This window comes from Triturus cristatus, chromosome 7, assembly GCF_964204655.1.
Source record: "Triturus cristatus chromosome 7, aTriCri1.1, whole genome shotgun sequence".
In the NCBI taxonomy this organism is placed as follows: domain Eukaryota; kingdom Metazoa; phylum Chordata; class Amphibia; order Caudata; family Salamandridae; genus Triturus; species Triturus cristatus.
The window spans coordinates 1,475,972,006-1,475,992,467 of NC_140590.1; the positions used below are offsets into that span (position 1 = coordinate 1,475,972,006).

General features: G+C 42.0%; 1 protein-coding gene across 1 annotated transcript in view; it reads right to left on the reverse strand.

Moving 5' to 3' along the window:
- The window catches only part of LOC146812206 (protein-glutamine gamma-glutamyltransferase E-like), a 189,924-nt gene that overhangs the window by 159,591 nt on the left and 9,871 nt on the right, over positions 1-20,462 (reverse strand). Inside the window, exon 3 of the mRNA XM_085615144.1 lies at positions 7,061-7,303. Coding sequence (XP_085471270.1) covers positions 7,061-7,303 — 243 coding nt within the window. The remainder of the gene's footprint in view (positions 1-7,060; positions 7,304-20,462) is intronic.

Below are 20,462 nucleotides of genomic sequence, written 5' to 3' on the forward strand. Positions count from 1 at the left end.
CTGTAAGGTATCAAACAATTGTGGTATTAAACCTGACCTGATTAACTGGTCAAATTTAATGTCACTATTAAAGCAAAGCAACTTTTAGAAAGCTGTAACTCTGTGACTTAGGTGGTCAAGTTGCCTCACAGGGGCACTGGCCAACATAAAGCTTTCTGCCCATCTGCAGAGTACTGTGAACAACTCCCAGGCTTAGAAACAGTAGTATCCTGCTGCAGGGAGATGTGCCCCCCCCTCCCTCTGCAGGATGACACTCAGGGTGTTAGCCCAAAAGGGGAGATTCAAAGGTGAAGCCACCTTTGGTGGGAAAATGGCAATAATACTCCTGAGGGGCTGCCCTTTTTTCAGGCAGGCAGGCTAGACACAGGTTCAGACAGGGAAACAAGTTCCCAAACCGGTTTTCCTGTGGGTGTAGCCTACAGGTAGCCACAACTCTAGGGTGGGCTACCAAGCTCCTCACAGTAACGGTTCAGACATCTTGACAGTTGCCAGAATAGTGCACTCTTGGATTGTCAGATGCCACACATAGCAAGGAAGTCATCACCAAGAGGGATAACTGCTAACCCATTGGTTAGTGACGAGTCCTCTCAGGGCATTTTCAGGATAAATATGGCACTCTTGGCACCCTGAACCTCACATCACATCGGAACTGGAGCAAGGACTGAATAAGGACTGCCCTGCTGACCCTTGGACCACACAAAAAGAGGTTGCACTGTCGGTTGGTCTGCACCTGCTGCACCTTGGACCAATGAAGTTAGGACTGTGCCTGGCTCAGAGAACAGATATCCGCCAGATCCGGACTGAAGCAGTGACTCCAACAGTCAGGGGGTTGGATCCCTGGGAGAGCACCAGGGGCATTAAAACTAAAGAAGCCCAAATTGGCAAGTTGGTAGAGGAATCACCACTAACTGCCACTGTGCGTCCCAAGGGACCGATCCTTTACAGCCAAAACTTGCACCCAGTCAGCTGCATCAGGGAGTGTCATCAGAGTCCAGATGGGCCGCCCAAGAAGGACACTGGCCTTCAATGATGGTATTCATAGGGACCGCTGTGCACGGAAATCGGTTCCTCGGCCCCTGCTGGCCTTTTATGGTCTGGAAGAGTACCTTGAGGGACCCTGAACTCTGTGGCCAAAATTGCACTACACTACTCGTGGACAGAGGAATCACCACAAAAGCAATGCGTTGACTTTACAGCAACCATACCATTTTCAGCATCTTTACATCCTATATCTTCAGCATCACGACCACTACATTAAACTTTAAATTGACCAATGTTTGTTTGCGGTTGAAATAAACAGTGATAAATCCTTTAAAAATCTGTACCTCTGGAACTTTCCTATGTATTTTGCTCATCAAGGACTATAAAAATTCATAAATTATAATCTACTTTTATATGTTGCTTTTCTTTTGTGTTGTGTGGCTTTCTTATTTCATTGTTAGGTACTGTTAAATGCTTTACACTAAGTTCCTTTGTGCAAGCCTTTCTGCTCGAAGCCATAGGTACCAGGATTAATCTTAAGGTTATTAAAATGAGCCAGAATGGACCCAAGACAGTCTTTGTGAGTGTATTCCACAATAAGGCTGCACAGCCATACCACATAATACACCCAAATACTCACAACTCTTTAATTCCTTTTTCACTACTGCAAGGACTACCTCAAATATCCAACGGCCAACTACACCCAGTCATGTGATTCCAGGAACAGGCTGCAGGAACCAAATAGTTGGGATAGGAAAATGTCACATATCTAAAAGCGGCAATTTCAAAATTGTAATTTAAAAACTCGACGTTACCATTAAAGAGAATTTTAAATTACATTTGCTCAGACACCAAACATGAAGCCAATACATGCTCCCAATTAAAATGTGTGCTTATTACATGGAATAAGGCAACCAAATGTTATCATATGGTAGAGATAGGCCTCACTGTAGTGGAAGTCACATTGAGCTTTTCACTAGGAGGACATGCAAAACTTAAAAGTAAATGTCCAACCTTTTAGTTACAATGTACCCTGCCCTATGGGTCCAAACTGGGGTGCATAGTGAAAAGAGAACGAAGGATTAAGCCCAGATCTTTTGACTGGGGGTGAGTGGTTGAAAAGTTTCAGCTCTCCATCCATCATCTTGTTATTTTTGCTATGGGCTACATAGGGCTTACCTTGGGGCGACTTATATGTATTAAGAGGGGAGTTTAAGTTTTGGCAAGGAGTTTACTTTGCCAAGTCAAAAAACCAGTTTAGAATTGCATTCAGGCTGCAATGGCAGACCTGGGATATGTTTTAAGGGGCTCCTTAGGTGGTTTGCACAATAAGTTTTGCATGCCCATTAGTAGCTTTTAATTTACAGGCTCTGGATATATGGTATGCTACTTTACTGGGGCTTATAAGTAAATTAAAAATGGCAATCAGGTCTAAGCCAATTTACCATGTTTTAGGGAGTAAGCACAAGCACTTTAGCACTGGCTAGCAGTGGTAAGAGTGCACAGAATCCTAAGGCCAGCAAAAACATAGTTAGCAAAACAGGAGGTTGAAGGTAAAATATTTGGCAAGACTGACAGGGAGGGTCATAATTAAGATAAAATTACAAACTGGTAAACAGTGAATAATGGGAATGGTATTCACCTCTGCAGTCTAAGGGAGAATAAAGAAACTTCGCTATTGCTCTCATTGTATATCTGACATCATTCATAACCCCTCGGTGGAAAACATCTCCATTATTCAGTATATCCATCTATAATTCAAAATATTGCCCAGCAGGATCTTCTTTTTTGGGCTTTCCTCGGTAAAGGACAATGTTACTCTACAGGTGCAGTAACATTCTTAAAACATTCCTCTTTCATACATGGGATCACCCTTTGCATACGGTTTTGTGTGGGCAATGATCATGAGTTATAACCGAGTGATAAGTGTCTGCACATCAATGCATAATTTGTCTTGGTGGTTGAGGGTGGTGTGCACCATCATGCATTTTACAGGGACCAATACTAATTCTTCATCATAAGTTTTCCAACTAAAGCAGGAGAGGGAAAGAAGTGGGGGAAAGAAACATAGCAAACAGTAAGAGAGGGAGAAAGTATGGATGAAGCAGAATCTGCAAGAGTGAGCTAAAGCTCCAGAAAGTGTTTCGTGATTGGAGAAAGAGGCATGAGGTGGAATCAAAACTAGACAGTTGTAGCATTTGTATAACCTAGCATTGTTCATTGCCAGCTGCGAGATCTTAAGATGAACTTTGTCCCTTTGCACTTGTATTACTTTTTTTTCAAATTAAGCGCTAACCTTCATTACAATTTCTTAAATGAAATAAGTTCTAACAAACATCGTCAAAGGAAGTTTGGGGCCTATAGATTCTGCCTATGCCTTCTGGCTTTGCTTGTGTTAGCTCATTGGCAAGATGCTGCGCAGCAGAGTAAAACTAAAGAAGCAATAAAAAAGGTTTGATGAGGCAGCTGCATCAGCCACTTCATTGGGTAGGTGGAAATATGCACGATGACGTGTGCACGTGCATGCATCACTACGCATGTGCACCTATAAAATGAAGAGGGTGTCATTTTTTTATTTTACTGATTGGAGATGGGTAAATTAAAAAGAAAATGGCAAAAAAAGAGCAGTTTTAAGGGGGAGGGGCTGCAGCAGTTCGCTGCTTGGTCCTTCCCACCATCCCAAAAAAACAGTGGGCATGGGGGCAATGGAAGATCAGGTGGGGGAAGAGAGAAGCAATAACATGAGTTACTGCAACATAGTGGTGGAAGTTAAAGCACATGAGTAGGTAAGCAACACGAAAATGCTGGGGAGGCAGGGACAGGGCCGGACTGGCTGTAGCGGGCACCGGGCATTTACCCAGTGGGCAGCCATGGTGGGGGATGGTTTTAGACCCCTGTGAGGCCGTTTTTGCTACTGGGGGCTGGATTTAATATCGCCCCACTATAACAAAATCTGCCTAAACCAGCCTTGGCAAACAGCCCCCCACCCCAGGGGCCAGCGGAGCTGCTTGCAAGTGCTGGTTTCGGTTCCCAGTCCGGCCATGGGCAGGGAGTTTGTTGGGGAGAAATAAAAGAGAGAGCACTGGGAATTGGGTGTTCGGCAGGGGGAGGAGCACAAAAGTAAGAGAACTGGAAAACACATTCACGCTCATAGAATACTTTAGAGAAAAAGAGAAAAGCAGTTGCCTAAAAGGGAGCTGTGGAAGTATAGAAGCCAGTCAATCTGAGAGATTGTCGAGGCAGAATTCCAAGGCAGGGATAAACACAAGATGGACAAGGAAAGCCATTAAATCATTTTTGTTAAACTTTTTATTATTGATTTTAATTCATTTCACACCAAAAATGTACCACATTCTTCCCTTTGTAACACTATGGTATGTGAAATTACAAGTTTTTAGAGTCCTTTCTGTGTTCTACTGATACACTTCATTCAGATTCAACAGTACTAATGAAGGATTAACCCACAACCTAGTGGTAGCTGGGAATTTAGCACAGAGGGCTCCAATAAAAGGAAGAAGAGAAAAAACAAAAGGAAGCAAAAGAGGCAATAGAACCAAAAATAACTGCTGTAGCTCAACACACATTGTCATAATCCATATACTGATTACACAAGCAGCACATCTCTACCGCCCCCACACATCCATTCCCTCTTGCTATAGTCTTGACATTAGTAAGCCAACATAATGCGAAATACAGTGCATTTCTCCCTTTGAAAGATTAATTAGGCAATCAACAAAGCTCATCTCTGATCAGCAGGGCTGTCATACCAGTACAACAGTGCATGCCAAAAACCATGGGAAAGCCATCGAATAAAGAAGAAGCAAATGAGAATTAAAATAAAGCCAACCAATAATAGGCAATGGAATGACTTTAAGCACCAGTAAGTTCTTGGTAAGTCTCTAATGGGTGTTTTGTCACACACAGCTTGTGCTTATTGGTAGGCACAACTTAAAAAGTGCATAAATAGCACTTGTGCTTGTTTTAGCCAATTAACATGACATGTATTTCTAAAGTGTACGATCACCCAAGGGTATCTTGGTGCTGAATAACAGATTTTTATTGTTACCCAACTTAATGGCACTCATTTTATCAACCTCAGGACAAAAGGCTTACTGGACCCCCTGGGATTTTAACTTATGGTTCAACACAAGCTGCTACACTGAATGCATTAGTCCAATAAGCCACCAGACTCAGCTGCTGTATTTTCAGAGAGGTAGCATGCTGTTAGGTGGTTGCATGCACATCTAGCCACCAATTGCAGCTCCTTTTTACGCCATCTTGCATATATGGCTAAATAAACATCCCTCTTCGCCTTTGATAGAGTGCCATGTTATTCTGAAATTTGTAGGGGTGCATCATATTCACTGTTAGTCCGCATCCACATATTAATCGAAGTAGTATTAAGGTGTGACTTAGAAATTTATCACTAGAATCTGCTTAACATAAGTGTGATTACAAATGTAACCATGCTTTTCTTGAAGAGTAATGTCATAGTTCATTGCAAACGTATTTTAGTCCATGCATAATGATTGGTTTTCATGTAATGCAATGTATTGGGTTTAACGTGCACCATATTAAAGTTTGCACGTGTAATCTGCTTACTCACGTACAAGGAGAAATGAAATTAATGCTTGAAGTGTGATTTTAGGAGTGTGTTTAAACAGTGTAAAGGCCTGATCGCATATACGTTTAAAGAGAAAGGCCTGTTCATTTCTTATGTTAGCTAAATGTTGTAGGCCGAAAATGATTTCCCTTGGTAAAGGCTTTGGGTTTCAGGATGTTAGAAAATCTTAGAGAAGTGAAAAGTTTCTCGTTCTCATGTTTCTGTTGTAGGTGCAAGGACATTTAGCTCGTTAGAGAGACTAGGCCTTTGTTTTAGGAGTTAGGACGGTACGAGAAGCCAATATGGGAGTACACCGGAATTTAGGGATGATACTTTCAGCAGAGATGGTGTCTGGGACCCAAGGTCAAGCTAACCGTCGTTGGATGGAATACAAGTTTCACTAGAAAAGTACTGGAAGAAGACCTGGCTGAAGAGGTGTGCCGAAGGGCATGTTCCATGTATTGGGGATTTTGTATTAGGGACAGTGCCCTGAGGGTTGAGCAGTTGAGGTTTAGATGGGAAGCTAGAAGAAGCATTTAGAGCGAGCTCTGACTAAGTGAGTGTACTTCTAAGGAAGTCTTCACTTCTGACACCTTTTTACTCTCTTGCCTGGGAGGAAAAATGTTAAGTAGGGATGTCACCTTAGAGATAGAGTAGGAATAGACTAACTGTTTTTCCTTTTAGGCTAATGACTTCTAATGTAGAGACTGGACTAATTGATTATTCTTCTTATTCTGAGTCGAATGAGACTCCTGCGTAGGATATCTTTTGTAATAGTGCCCATTTATTTCCTTCACTTTGTATTGAGGTGTTTGTATGTGCACTTATTCGTGGTTGTAATAAAATCCTAAAAATTTAGATTTGGAGTCAGTGGTCCTTTGGAACTAAGATTTGATTCTGTTGATTATGTACTAAGAATTGAATTTCCTCCCCTCTACACAATTTTGCAGATAAAAAGATCCTGGCGACCTGAGAGGATTCTTGGTGATGGTAAGGTAGACAAGAATCCGGTGCCATCACCTTTGCACAGAACGTCTAAAAGTAAAGCAACATACTAAAGTTGATAATAGCCTACTGGGATGTTGATATTCTTACGTAATGTAGAATTGTCCCATTATCGGCATATCTCACATTGTATTAAGAGCCTTATTTAACACTTGCTAGATTCACTGCTATCATGGTTGACCAAGTATCAAAGCAGCCAGCAACGAAGTAACATGGCACTCATCCTTCAGGCCAACAAGGACAGGAAAATGCCGTGAGGAGCAATAAATAAAGTGCATGAGCAGGGCCTTAGCTAGGAAAGGTGCGGCAGGTGAAGTGGCATTGGGGACAACTGACCTGAGGAGGCTCATCAAAGCCTGACTAGTGATTTATTGTGCTCCCCAAATCGCGGTCGTTGGGCATTTTCCTTGATTGCAAAAGGGACCGCGGCAACCTTTCTACGTCGCTGGATATGAGAGGTGTTTACCCTACCTTCCGGATATTTATAGTTGTTTGTGACGTCCAGTCGGCTGGTACTGCCAACAGCTTTTGTGCTGATGTATTTTCCAGTGGAGCTGCTGTTACTTCTCACTTTCCGCTTTGTTCCGTCTTTCGAAATAAGCCACGTGGTTCGGTCTGCGTTCACTTCCGCAAACACAAAAGCTGCATCATAGCCGAGGTCGATGTCTCCTTCTTTAATGGCTTTCACTGAGGTGGGGCCGCACTGATATTTACCTGATGCAGACAAGAAAGGACAGTAAATGTCCTTTATCCACATTGGTTAGCAAGTCATGTTATATTTTAAAATCATGGCACATAAAAAACACTTGAAGCATTACATTTCATCAGCGTTGCATCTTTGATTGAATGACAAAATAATTACAAGGCATAGGAATAGCAGTAAGTGAAAGTACAAACATTTCAATGACCCTCACTCCATGGGAGAAAACCCCATGGCGAGAGGGGTTGTTGCTTTTTCCCCCCAAATAATAATATCCCACACTGGATTTTCTTTTTTATTTAAATGAAAAAAGCAAAGTGAAATTGTGCCATAAAGCTCTGTCATGTTGCCATGATGGCAGTTCCTACCAATACAATCGCTATCCGCTTCATTCCCTTTAATTATGGTTGTTTCTCTAACTCGGACCTGCCCCTTTGCGAATGTGACAATACAACTGTTAATGACACTTCATATATCACTATGTTTTGCCCAAAATATAATATTCTCCAGCATAAGTTCTGTAGTAAACTTATACTCCTCGCAACATGGCCACCTTTGGTCATGAGACCGTTCTCTATGTTCTCACCTCTTAAGCCTCCCAGAATACCTGTGTGCATTCTATTTATACTTGAATGTTCCACACTTGTCAGTTGATGGTCTGGTCAGCTGGCAAGGTGTAGTGCTCTGCTGTGTCTTAATAAATCTTGTAACTTAACTAGAAGTATCTTGTGATCCATCTACCCACTTATTTACAAGTTCATATTTCCGATCCTAAGGCCAAGACCAGGCCTGCTCTGTTGTTTTTACAGTTCTTAAACTCTCCTTCTGTTTGCTTTTATCTTGTGTGTTTTTTGTTCGGGGTTTTAAAACATGAAAGATTATGATTACTGTATGCTAATTTTAATGAAAAAAGGAAATTAAATGCTGAAGAACCATTTTAATATGAATTTTTCATAATATGTTATTCCCCTCGATTAAATTTGAAGGAAGCAGGGATCTTAGTATACGTCGTTGACGATATTTTAAATCATTTTTAATAACGATTTAAAAGCTGTATTGATTATAATGTTGTGTGGTATCAAGTGCTTTTATGATTTTTTTTTGCAAAAATCGAAAAAAGTTTTATTGATGATGATGATGATGATAATATCTGCTGGGGGAACGGGCATCTCTAAATTTGGAATGCTGCTATATATCAGGTAGGCGGAGCAAAAAAAGTTTGTCACTGACAGATAAACTGCTCTCTAACTCGGGCCCTTTTATTCACTGGGAAGACTCAGGGCCATATTCTCAAGGAAATGGTGGAGAGAGGCGTTAGCCTTCTTGGCTTAACGCCTCTCTCTGCCATTTCGGAAAAGCGAGGCTGCACCCTATTCTCAAGGATATGGTGCAGCCTTGCTTTTCCCCCTGTGATGGCGCTAAGTTTCACAACCAGAGTGCAAGGGTGTCTGCAAGCAAGGAGGTTTGTTTATGTACAGGAAGGTGTCCCTTCCTGCACATAAACAAACCTTCAATGCCAGTTTGTAACTTACATGTGTGCTGCTTCATGAAGCACACATGTAAGTCACAAAACGGAATTAAAAAAAGGTTTGTTTATGTACAGGAAAGGACACCTTCCAGTATATAAACAAACTATGGCATTTTGCTTTTTCCATGTGTGCTGCACAAGGCAGCACACATGGAAAAAGCAAAAACGAGGCGAAATAAAGCATTTTTCCTCATTTTGCCACCTTAAGACCAGATTTTTCCTGGTCTTAAATTTGGCGCTACCTCCTATTTACGCTGCCCTTGTGAATAAGTGGTAGCGTCAGACTCAATGGGTTTTGCGGTGGAACGTCCACCGCAACACCCACTGCACTCCCTTTTCACGCTAAAAACAGCGTGAAGGGGGCCCTATTCACAAGGCAGCGTTAAGCTGCGTTAAGCCACTGAATAGTGCTAAGCCCCTCTTGCCAAAACAACGTCACTGAAAGTGACGTTGTTGTGGCGATGGGGGCGTAAGAATATGCCCCTCAATTCCTAGTGTTCATTCTCCTTCATTCCTAATCTTCTATCCGTTTATTCAAGTTTGTTCTTGGGCGAAGCACTCTCTTGTTCTCTGAAGTATATTGGCCTATTTTTTCATCTCATTTCTTATTGGCTTTCTAATTACTTTGATGGAAAATTAAACGTCTTTTTATCTATCACACAAACAAATGCCCTGAGGCAGATACCAACATCAACCCCTACTGTTCCAGCATAACTTCTATGTGTGTGGCATTCTGTGTGCATGCTTATGTCTGTGCACAAGGATGAGTATGCCATTGCATCGGGTAGTGTTTATGTTAATAGATGTGTTTCAGTGCACATATATGTGTGTGTGCAGTGTGCGTGCCGCTGCGCAATTGTCACTCTGTGACTGACTAATTGAGTATTCTACTTTGTATATGTGAGTGTTCAGTCTTGCATATGTGAGTGTGCACAGGTAGGAGTATATATACTATCACAAATTGCATGAGTGCACTTGTGGGCGGGAATGCAGCCCTGCATATGTCTGGGAGCGCATCTGTACGTTTGATAGGGACTGCATATTTGTAGGGTATTATTGTTCTCTTCTCACAGGACTATCTGATGGCTGAATCATCAATGACCACTGTTCTATCATAACATTTCTCCTCACATGGATATTTGTGGTGCTTAATTTGAAAAAACAATCAAGTACCAGGTCCCCATTTACTTCACGGAGGTCCACTGCAGCTGGCACCCCCTACAGCACCTGCCCCTTCTGCTGCATACTGGTGGCAGCATTACGAACACAGGCAAATAAGTGTGACATTTTGGACTATTCCACCTCAAACTGTAGGGATGGCATGAAAGTTCTAGTTTTAATATATTTTAAAAGTATATTAAATAGTTGAACTCTCCATTCATCAACTCTTTTGAAAATAGACAATCATCAAATTCATGTGGTATACTCGAAATAAAGTCTCCACTTGCCAGTGTTCAGGAATAAGTGCCAGTCATGACCACCAGCAAGCGCAGGCCCAAATTAAGCACTGGAGTTCAGGTTCCCTGATGGGCTGTGTCTTATGCTGTTTTTATTCCTTACACTCACTTAGCTGCACCTGTGGAATTCTAATTAGGGATCATCTTTTCCTATAGTACACCTGCTTTCTCTATTGCCTTTGGATGGTTGTATATCAGAATATCGTCAAGACAAATATTGCAGTTATGATTGTAATTGCAAATGTCAGCCTGACAAATATTCTTTATTTTCAGGTCAGGCAGCCAGGAGGCAGGTATGAGCTAAATGCGCAGGCTCCTGGCCCCCAGAGTTGAACTTTGCTCCAATAAGGATGTCACAGCTCCGGTGGGCATGACCTCCTTAGCTCAGCAAAGGTCCTAGAGGCCCTCTGCCTCGTGAGAGGGGAAGTGTCACTCATTGCCTCAAACCTGGGTGCTTCAATTTTAAGCCCTGAAGTGCCCAGGGCCTGAGTATCAATCAGTGACACCTGGTCACAGAGAGAGATGGTGTCAGCAGTCCCAATGACCCCATAACACTCTGTAAAGAGTGAGGGACTGCTGCTTTCCCTCGTTTGCTGACCTAAGGTCCCAGCAATCCCTAGCCTTCTGGGTCCTCTGAGGCTTCAGACTGCTGCCTTGCCTCATTGCCCTGCCAACCAATGAGGAAAGGCAGTAGTCTCAACGCTCCTGAGACCCCCAAAGCAGAGCTGCTGGCAAGTGTGTGCGTGTTTTTTTTTATTAATGTTTGGTGCGTGCCTGCATGTATGTTTGAATATTTGGTAACAGATGTTGTGAATTGATGTGTGTGTGTGTGCATGTGTGAATGTGTGAATGCATAGATGTGAGTGTGTGTATGTGTGTGTCCAATCTACCCCTCCCTCCTATAAGTACAAGCCTACACTGATTGTATGTCTGCAGAAATGAATCAAAGTACAGGTGTGTAGGAAAGTGACTCTTTTGGAGGGGTGGCTCCTCCACTAAGGCGGAGGAGCGTCGCCTCATTGCAGAGCAGCAAACATAAAATGATAATAACGATGTTATTATCATTTTAGTGTTTGTAGCTGCGGGGCTGCGTTGGGGCGGGCGGGGCTGATGGCACAGCGGGAGGAGTGGTGTGCACTCCCAAAGTACACATGAACTGTTTGGCCTGCCCTCTTGGACCAACCAAACAGCTCATGCACACTTTGCATGTTCCCCACCCGGCTGCATTACATAGCCTGGTGAGAAACATGCAAAGCCTCCCTGTCCCCATCTCAGCGCTGAACCATGGCACTCAGACCAATCACAACACTGCATGCAGCATTGTGATTGGCTCAGGGAGCTCAGGAGTTGTGTGCTTCCTGCTGCTAGGACTGCAGGAAGGGGACAAGAACGGAGGAGAGGTGGCGGCCGGCGAAAAGGTAAGTGGCATTTTTATTTTTTATTCTGTCTCAAGGCCCCTCCACCACCGTTCACTGCCAGCCACTACTGGAAGCTAGTCGCTTTAAAGCAAGGGACTACCTTCTGCATCAATGTAAACCAATATTTTGAAGCAGCCTTGATGAATCTGCAGTGTAATTTATAAGTCTCGAAACATGTGATGGCTTTAGTTCATAATAGAAACAACAAATACAATAATAAAAAACACAAGACAAAATGTAAAAAATGTACTACTTTCACTTGATCTACTGATTTTGGTACCTGTCCTGTTAGAATTACCTTATTCTTACCTCCATGTGCCAATACATCTACACAGTCAGAGATGGCTGCAATTTCTGTTCATATATCTACCTTTCAGACTCCCATCAACACAGTGCGTCTTCCTAAAGGCAATGGCTCCGGTGGTTGCGGCTTTGCAGTTGGGCGCGGGCTCAGATATTTCCATATCTTTGTGAATTGCTAATGTGTGCTTCGTTCTTTAAGACCAAGAAGCTGGGCAAGATAATTGGTCAAGCTCTGAGTCACTGGGTTTCCTGGTAATTTTTTTTAAATTGGAAAAACAACCAGCGCAGCAGCCACACTTTGTCGGAGACCTTTTTGACACACAGAAGAGGCGAGTGATCCTTCCAGAGGACAGAAGATTGAAATTGCACTATCAATTATTTTGTCTTTTGGCTGTTTGCGAACGCTTCAGCTCATCTCTGGTTAACTGAACAGGGGTTACTGCCCTCTACAACAGCAGTTTTACCATTGGTGCAGCACCACTTAAACTTTATGATCAATCACTTGTCAGATAATTGGTCTACAGGGTCCCAAAACTTCAATCAGTTCCGACCTGTCTCATCAGAAATTATTCAGGATCTCCAGAGAACCTAGAGAAGGCAGTTTCCATGCAGAGCCCTCTTCCCTTAATAATTTCCAAAGATGCAGGTCTCTGGGGCAGGAGGTGATTCTAGATTTGATGAAGTAATTAACTTTTGGACACAGTTAGAGAAGCTAAATCATCCATTTGGAATATAGTACACTCTTCAGGAGTTGCTAAGTACATTGTGGGGGACCCAGTTCACACAAGAACAGACAACCAAGTAGTGAAATGCTACTTAAATTGTCAAGGGGGAACGAGAAGCAAATCTCTCTCCCATCTGGTTTTTTGGTGGAGACACATCTGCTATCCCTGAGGGTGTTGTATATTCCAGGGAAGAACAATATTCACGCAGAGTCGGAACATACCAAATCAAATCAAATCTTTTTTTGATACGTAATTAAAAGAATATACTACATTATAAATAAGAAAACACTTCACATGTGTTATGGGCCTGCAGCACTAAATGTGCCACCCAATTAAGTGGCCCTGCAAACATGTTTCAGGCCTGCCAAAGCAGCCTGTGTGCGCAGTTTTAAACTGCCATTTCGACCTGGCAAAATAAACCTTTTGCTGGGCCCAAACCTTCGTTTCAATATATGTGAATTACTCCAGGGTAGGCTCTGAACAGCCCGGATGGCAGGTTGCCGTGTCTTTAAGAATGTGGACTTGTATTTATAAGTTTTACATGTCCTGGTAGTAAAAAACTCCTAAATTTGTTTTTCACTATCACACGGCCGACCTTTTTCCATAGGATAATACTGGGTTACCTTACTAAATTTAGAAGTTATAACTTTCAGTTGGAAGCAGGTGCACAGCTTGAGTTTGGTGGCTAAAGAATAGTAATTAAAAGCCATTTTTAGTGGTAAAGTATTGTCACAATTCTGAAAATTCCTCTTTCAGAAATAGTGCACTGCATGCTTGCTGGTAACAGCAGGAGCAACAATTTAGCAAGTTGTTCTTGTGTTACGTAGTGCAACATGCTTGACTTTCAATAAGATCTTACATGTTTTGATATAGCTCTTTTTAGGTTAGAGTATATACAATCCTTTCCCTCTCTCATGGGCATGTCTAAGTCTTTTATGACTGAGGCTGATGCAATATTCTAATGTGATGTTGGGTTCCATGAATCCAATTCCCTTTTTAGATGGAATTTTAGGGTTCCTGGTTCAGCAGTACTTAGCCTGAGAAAATAGCACAAAAAGAGGCCTTCTCAGCTAATTGATATTGAAGATTGAATATTAACTCCTAAATATTGGTAAAAGCTGACCTTTTCAACTTTCCAAGAGCTTCATATCAGATAATAGGTATTTCAGATGGTGACTGAGCACTTTGATCAACCTTGGTTCGACATAGTTGCTTCTCAGTTGAATGTCATACTTCCACATGTTCTTTATAGAGAACTGGTGCCAAGCAGCCTGGGGAGTACATTCTTTGACACGCCCGTGGCCAGAGAGCTTACTCTATGCTTTATCTCCAATTACCCCCCTCCTAATTGTTCTGTATAAAACATGAAAGGAAAGGATGGTTGTAATCGTATGCTCTTTTTTGGCTATGAGGCAGTGGTTCCCGACACCGAGGTTGTTATCAGTATGGCAGTATCTTTTTCCCCTCTTCATTCTCCTCTGCTATATCTCAAGTTAACATCTGCCGCTGTGGTTAGCCTCTTAGAAGTTGAGACGGCTAGGTTTCAACAGTTAAGCTGTCCCGTGGAGTTGCCATTAGAATTAAGGCTTCTAGGAAACAATCCACGTTAAAAGCATACACAAAATACTGGAAGAATTTTCAATTATGGTGTACAAAGAGAGGCTTGGATGCAGTAAAATGTGAATCAATGAAAATCCTAGCAGTCTTGAAAAACAGCTTTTTGAAGGGTTTATCAACCTTTACTTAAGAAGCCGAAGGGACAGCAGTAAGAGCTGTCAGGAGCCCTTGTCAGGTTTCATCTCAAAGGATCTCTTTAGTATCTACACTTAAGAGATTTAGAACAAGGAAAACAGTCATCCAAAATCCTCTCACACCTTGAGATTTAACAATGGCATGAGTGGTCTTCAGGAGAACTCTTATGAGACCCTTGAAGATGCAAAGATTTTTTTGGTTGGGAGATAAAGTAGCCATCCTTATAGCTCTACCTTGAGCAAGGAGACTGAGAGAGTTAGGGGCATTTAAATTATTTCCAAACAGGGTAGCCCTGCATGTTGATCCGAATTGTAGACCCAAATTTAAAACTCTATTTTACTATTTTTAAGAGATTGTCTTGTTGGTTTTGAATGCATCTCAAAGAATGCCTGACTCTTTAGATATCAAGATATCTCTCATAATTGACTTGGGTAAAACAGGGCTTTCTAGGTCCAGTGGCAGCTGTCACCGTGTAGCACGAGTGGAGCGTGGGCAGGGGGAGAAGAAAAATAAATAAAAAGATTCCTTACCTTGCTGCCCGACAACCGCCTCGCGTCATCCTCTTCTGTTCCTGCTTGAAGCAGGAAGCACACCCAGGCTCCACTAAGTCAATCACAATGCTGCAATTCAGCATTGAGATTGGTCCAAGCACTATGGTTCGATGCTCAGATAGGCAGTGGGAGCCTGTGCATGTTCCTCACCAGGCTGCATATTACAGCCTAGTGGGGAACATGCACAGTGTGCATGACAATTTTGCCGGCCCAAGACAGCCAGCCAAACCGTCATGTGCACTTAAGTGCCCACCACTCCTCCCCTTGCTGGCTGTGATGACAGCCAAGCTCCACTCACCACGTACACCTTCCTTACAAAGGAAAAATATAATGATAATAGTATAATGTTGTTATCATTTTATTTTCATTTTTCCAATGCTCAAAATGCAGTGAAGCGGCGCTCCTCTGCCTTAGCAGAGAAGCCGCTGATGTCTAGGTCTTTGACTCCAATGGACCAGCAATTCAAGGCAAGAAAGTATCTCAGCTACTTTGAGTAGTTGCATGAGGCAAGATAAAGCTCAAGCATTTCGATCAGTGGATCAGGATGTCCCAGGAGAGATAAAAGTCAAATTTACAAGAGATGTGTCAATTACTTGGGAAGAAACTACAGGGGTGTCGTTGCAGGGAATATAAAGGACAGCTATCATGACTACCCCACAAGCATTTCTATTTCATGATCGTTTGGACTTCCTTTCCAGTGATTGGGAAAATTGTGGAATTACTGTTCTACAATCAGCAATAAGGTAATTGCTAAATTACATTAAGTTAAAACCTTATAATTCACACTTTGTGTTTATGTATAATACCTGGGTAGATCCTCAACATGTAAAGGACTGTGACGAGGAGGAAAGTTACTGTGGTAATAAACTTCTACTAATTGGTAACCTTTAATACTTTAGCACTAGTCCTCCATGTCACAGTCAGGATTCTTACTATCCTCCATAGATACACCTTCAACACCATTATAAGCTTGGATATAGCAGGATGTTATGGGAAGAAGGGAAGGGTTCATGACATAAGGGTTTGCATTCACTAGAAATATTTAAAATTCTTCTGATATCTAACTTGGAAAACGTAGTCTGTCAAGTGGGTGCAAGGCCTACATATGTATGTGATGATGAAGACTTGAACAACAGTAATGAAGATTACCAGTAAGCAAATGTTTACCCCTCAACTTGGACCAAGAGTGCAGGGATAGACCTCTGTCTAGGTCGAGGGTGTGCATATTAAGCCCACACCTCACAACGGCTTTGTTCAAGTGCATGAGTGGCTAGTATCACCCCCTGCATTACCAAAAGAAGATAGAAAATATGTTTCTCCTCATATCCATCATGGTCAGGGTGTTATACCATCACTTTGCCCAAAGGCTGGGGGTGATGTTAACCCTCTGCTAGCACATTGTAGGCAGGATATAGTAACCACCGAGGCTTGCTCAACTGTCGTCATGGGGTGTGTGAGCCCCATCTGACCTTGTCACAGTGAGGGAAAGTTAATGTCTTAAATCTTACAACTTCCCCAAGAATAGGAGGTATTTGTCTATGGGATGGAGTTGTGTCTCTTTGTACGTGGTTTACCCAAAGGGGGGAGATATTTGTTACCCAACCTTAGTCAAGGGCAGGGATGTCCTTTAGCACCCGGCCAACGGCCTTGATCACTGGTGATGGGGATTTTAAGAGGATTTTTAGTCTCTCCTGATGTCTGCAAATATTGTATTAAATGAGGCAGAGGGTGTTCGTTATCCCCTTGTTTGTCCAAAGCAGCAAGGTGTGAGTTTGGCACCCTCAATACCTCCTGCCATGCCCAATGGCGGTGAGGGATATTTCCCTTCACTCCCTCCATGTCTGATGGTAGGGGTGATGAATGTAAAGTCCACTGCCTCGGACTAGGATGGAGGAATATTTTTTCATTCTTCTTGCCCAAGGATGGGGCATGGAGTTTTCTTTTACTGCCCTTTAATTTCAAGAGTGGGAAAGATTTGTATTTGCTTTTAGGCCTCTCCCTGCCTTGCCCGAGGTTAGGGAATGTTCTTTATCACCCATCGCATGCCTGGATAAAGGGCAATGAGGTAGTAACATTTATGTATTCATTATTCCTGATATTCCCAAAGATCAGAATTACTAAAACATTTGGTGAGAAAATACCACCATTACAACTGTGTTATAGAAAATGGGCAATTTTTAACAATATTCTAATTTATTTTGAAAGCGTCCACCCCTGCCAGAAATTGAATGTATTAGTTCCTGCCCCCAGTTTTCCTTATTTGAAAATGATCAAAAGCCTCCTCCCTTGTCCCCGGGCGAGGGGTAGATTGTGTTAACACCGCCCCTGCTTCAAGCGTGGAGATGGTGTGTGTTAATCCATCCTGCTTTTCTTACGTCAGGAGGTTTATTTTTTCAATATCCCTGAAGCAGGAGGGGTGTGCTTGACCCACCCAACTCTTGGGGACTGGCATGGTAAATATATTTGAGTCCACCATCTTGCCCAAAAGGAGTTTTGCTGTTACTCCTTTCCACTTTGTGGAAGAGTGTATGATGTCTTTAATCTCTTCCATGGATCTCAAACAGAGATTAAGAAAAAAAAATGTGGGATGTTTATAATTCTCCTACAAAGCCTAACGGTGGACAACATTTTGTGTGTTTCACAAAAGCAGGGACTTTGATATCTTTTGCCACCCCACCTTGGCCAAAGGTGGGGGTGTTGTGTATTTTCTCATCCCCTCCACACCCAAGGGTTAAGACATATTTGTTTCCTCTCAGCCTAACCAATGGCCTTAGTTGATGGGCGATGGGGCCATTTGCTTAGATTGTTGGGTAGCTGTCAACTGACCCAGTGCTGTGTTTGCAGTTGTGAAGAGAATCTGAGAGTGTGAATGAGAGGAATATAAGTGGTAACATGAGTGAGAGAACTGAGTGACAGGAGTATGAATGAGGGTGTGGGTAAGAACGGTGAGTGTGAATGAGAGGACTGAAGGTGTGAAAAGAGGAGTGAGCATGATGAGAAGAGTGTGTGGAAAGCTGGGTGAGAGATATTTATGAGTGTGAAAGTGCAAGTGGTGTGAGTGACAAGTATGTGTGAGCAGAGTTTGAGCTCCTATGATTGGAATATAAGTGTGAGAAGAATGTGTTGGACTGAGAAGTATATGAACCAGCATGAGGAGAGAGTGTGACTGAGTTGGGGGGTGAGATGAATGTGAGAGTCACTGTGCGCGAGAGGAATGTGGTGTGAGTGAAAGTAGTATGAGTGTGACAGTGTGTGTCTGCTGAGTGACTGCTGTGGGCCTGAGCATGTGTGGGGTGTCTGCTGTACATGTTTGCTAAGGAGGCTGAGGTATTTTAGGAACATGGTCCCCAAGAATGACATATTGTGGACTTCAGAATTATAGTCATCACATAATATCATCCCATCCTTGCCATAATATAATTTTGGAGATATTCTGGCTAACCCTGGAACACAAGAGGCATATTGTGGATTTTAAAATCTAGACTCCCAAGTCACAGAATGCAAAGAATAAATCAGGACAATATGAGCTACTTACACATGAACGTGGGAAACTTTAGGGATCTATAGGTTTAAATATTTTTCCATTGCTCTATTTTTTTAATTATTAAACCTCCTTTAACCTTAATTAACTTACATGAAATGATGTAATGCCTTGTGATGTACTGTGGTAATGCAGTGGTCAGGAAATTAAGCTGGGATGATATAGTAGCGATATTCTCTGGTGTACAAGCATTTCTACATTTACTGTTCTGTGTTGGTGTACCGGGTCTGGAACATACACTGCCAGTGTAACCTCTCTGGCTCACTTGTTGTTGCCCTATGATTATAACATTTGATTTACCTTCATTGTTCCAGCATGCCTCTTCCAAGTAGAAACTCATTCTAACATACTTCTGAGATATCACATTCAATTATAGAGGCAGGGCAGATAATGAGGTGGATGTAGAATCAAAGATATTTTAATATCCTCAGTAAAGCCGATAGGTGTGCTTTAATTTGTCAATGAAAGTAAACAAAGAAATTCACAAAAATGTTTGACATATAATCCATGTGCAAATGCTGCTTATCATATGAAAGCTACCTCTATTGAGTTTTACCAGTGCTCTGGAAAAAGTAGCAAAAAGTAGTGGGCGCTTTATGGAGTGAATGCAGTAGATAAAGAATTGTGTGTGACAAACTACGTGATGATTTAGTGTACTTTTTAAATGTAAAATAGTCCCTCATACATTCCTTTGGAAGCACTTCCAGGAGGGAGGAATGATATACTAAACAAATAATAGCTTGTGGTAACAAGGCAAAGTCCACTCTGTCTATATTTTAAATAATTTGCAACAATATATGATTGACAACAGCAGTTCTGTTTTTCCAGACTTAAAAAATGAAAGGCTATGTGACATTGACTAATCAGCTTGCAATACATACTGTTCTTTGACCGATTTTTCAGGACGTTGTGCTGAGAAATCCACAATGTTGCCATAATTTCCATGTTGATTGTGAGCCAACATCCGTGCTGATTGTAATGCTCTTATAGGAGAACACACAAATCCTGGACTATTTCACTATGGACTGCTGGAGGTGTATATGAAAATACTTTTTATGTTTTTTGAGGGTGAAGAGCAACTCCCAAATCCCTGAAAGAATCAGACTGTGTAACTAAGAACATAACATTTGATTGCATCAACTTTCCATGTAGGACTCTAATTTCATAATAGGCCATCTCATTGTTTGTCATGTCACAGTAAATCATATAATGAAAAATACATAAGCAATGCTATATTAATAATAGTTTTTAGAATGGTATAGGGTTAAGGGTAATTGTTAAATGTAAAGGAAGAAAGGGTGAGGGGATTGGGGTAAGGGGTTAAAGGGTCAAGGTAAGGTGGTAAATATAAGGGTTTAATAGTGTAAATATAAGGGGAAGGGTGTATGCGAAAAAGGTAAAGGGGTGAGTCTGAAGGGTCGGAGTATTGGAATTAAGATTGGCTTAGGGCATGTGGTTAATGGGTTAAGAGTATGAGGTAAAGGGGTTTTAGGGGAGGAATATGAGGGTCCGTGTTAGGATAAGAAGTAAGAATGGTTAGAGGATTAGAGTACAAGGTAAGGTTAAGGGGTTAAGGGATAAATCTTTCAGGGTAAGATAGTAGGGGGTTTTAGGTAAGAGGCAATGGTCAGATGGCAAGAAATTAAGGGGACAATTACAAGTTTGACAGTCCTACAGCGGACAGATTGAGGGTAAGGTTAAGGATCAGGAATTATTGGGAAGGGTCAGGCGTGAGGATAAGGGGACAAAAGATTAAGGGTGTAAATTTGAGGGGTTATGTGTGAGGTTATGGGGCTAAGGGAAAGGGGGTTAAGGATCAGGGGTAAGGGTATGGAATAAGGGGATAAGAGGTTAAGAGTAAGAGATCATTTATTAAGCATGTAAAGTTAAGGGACTCA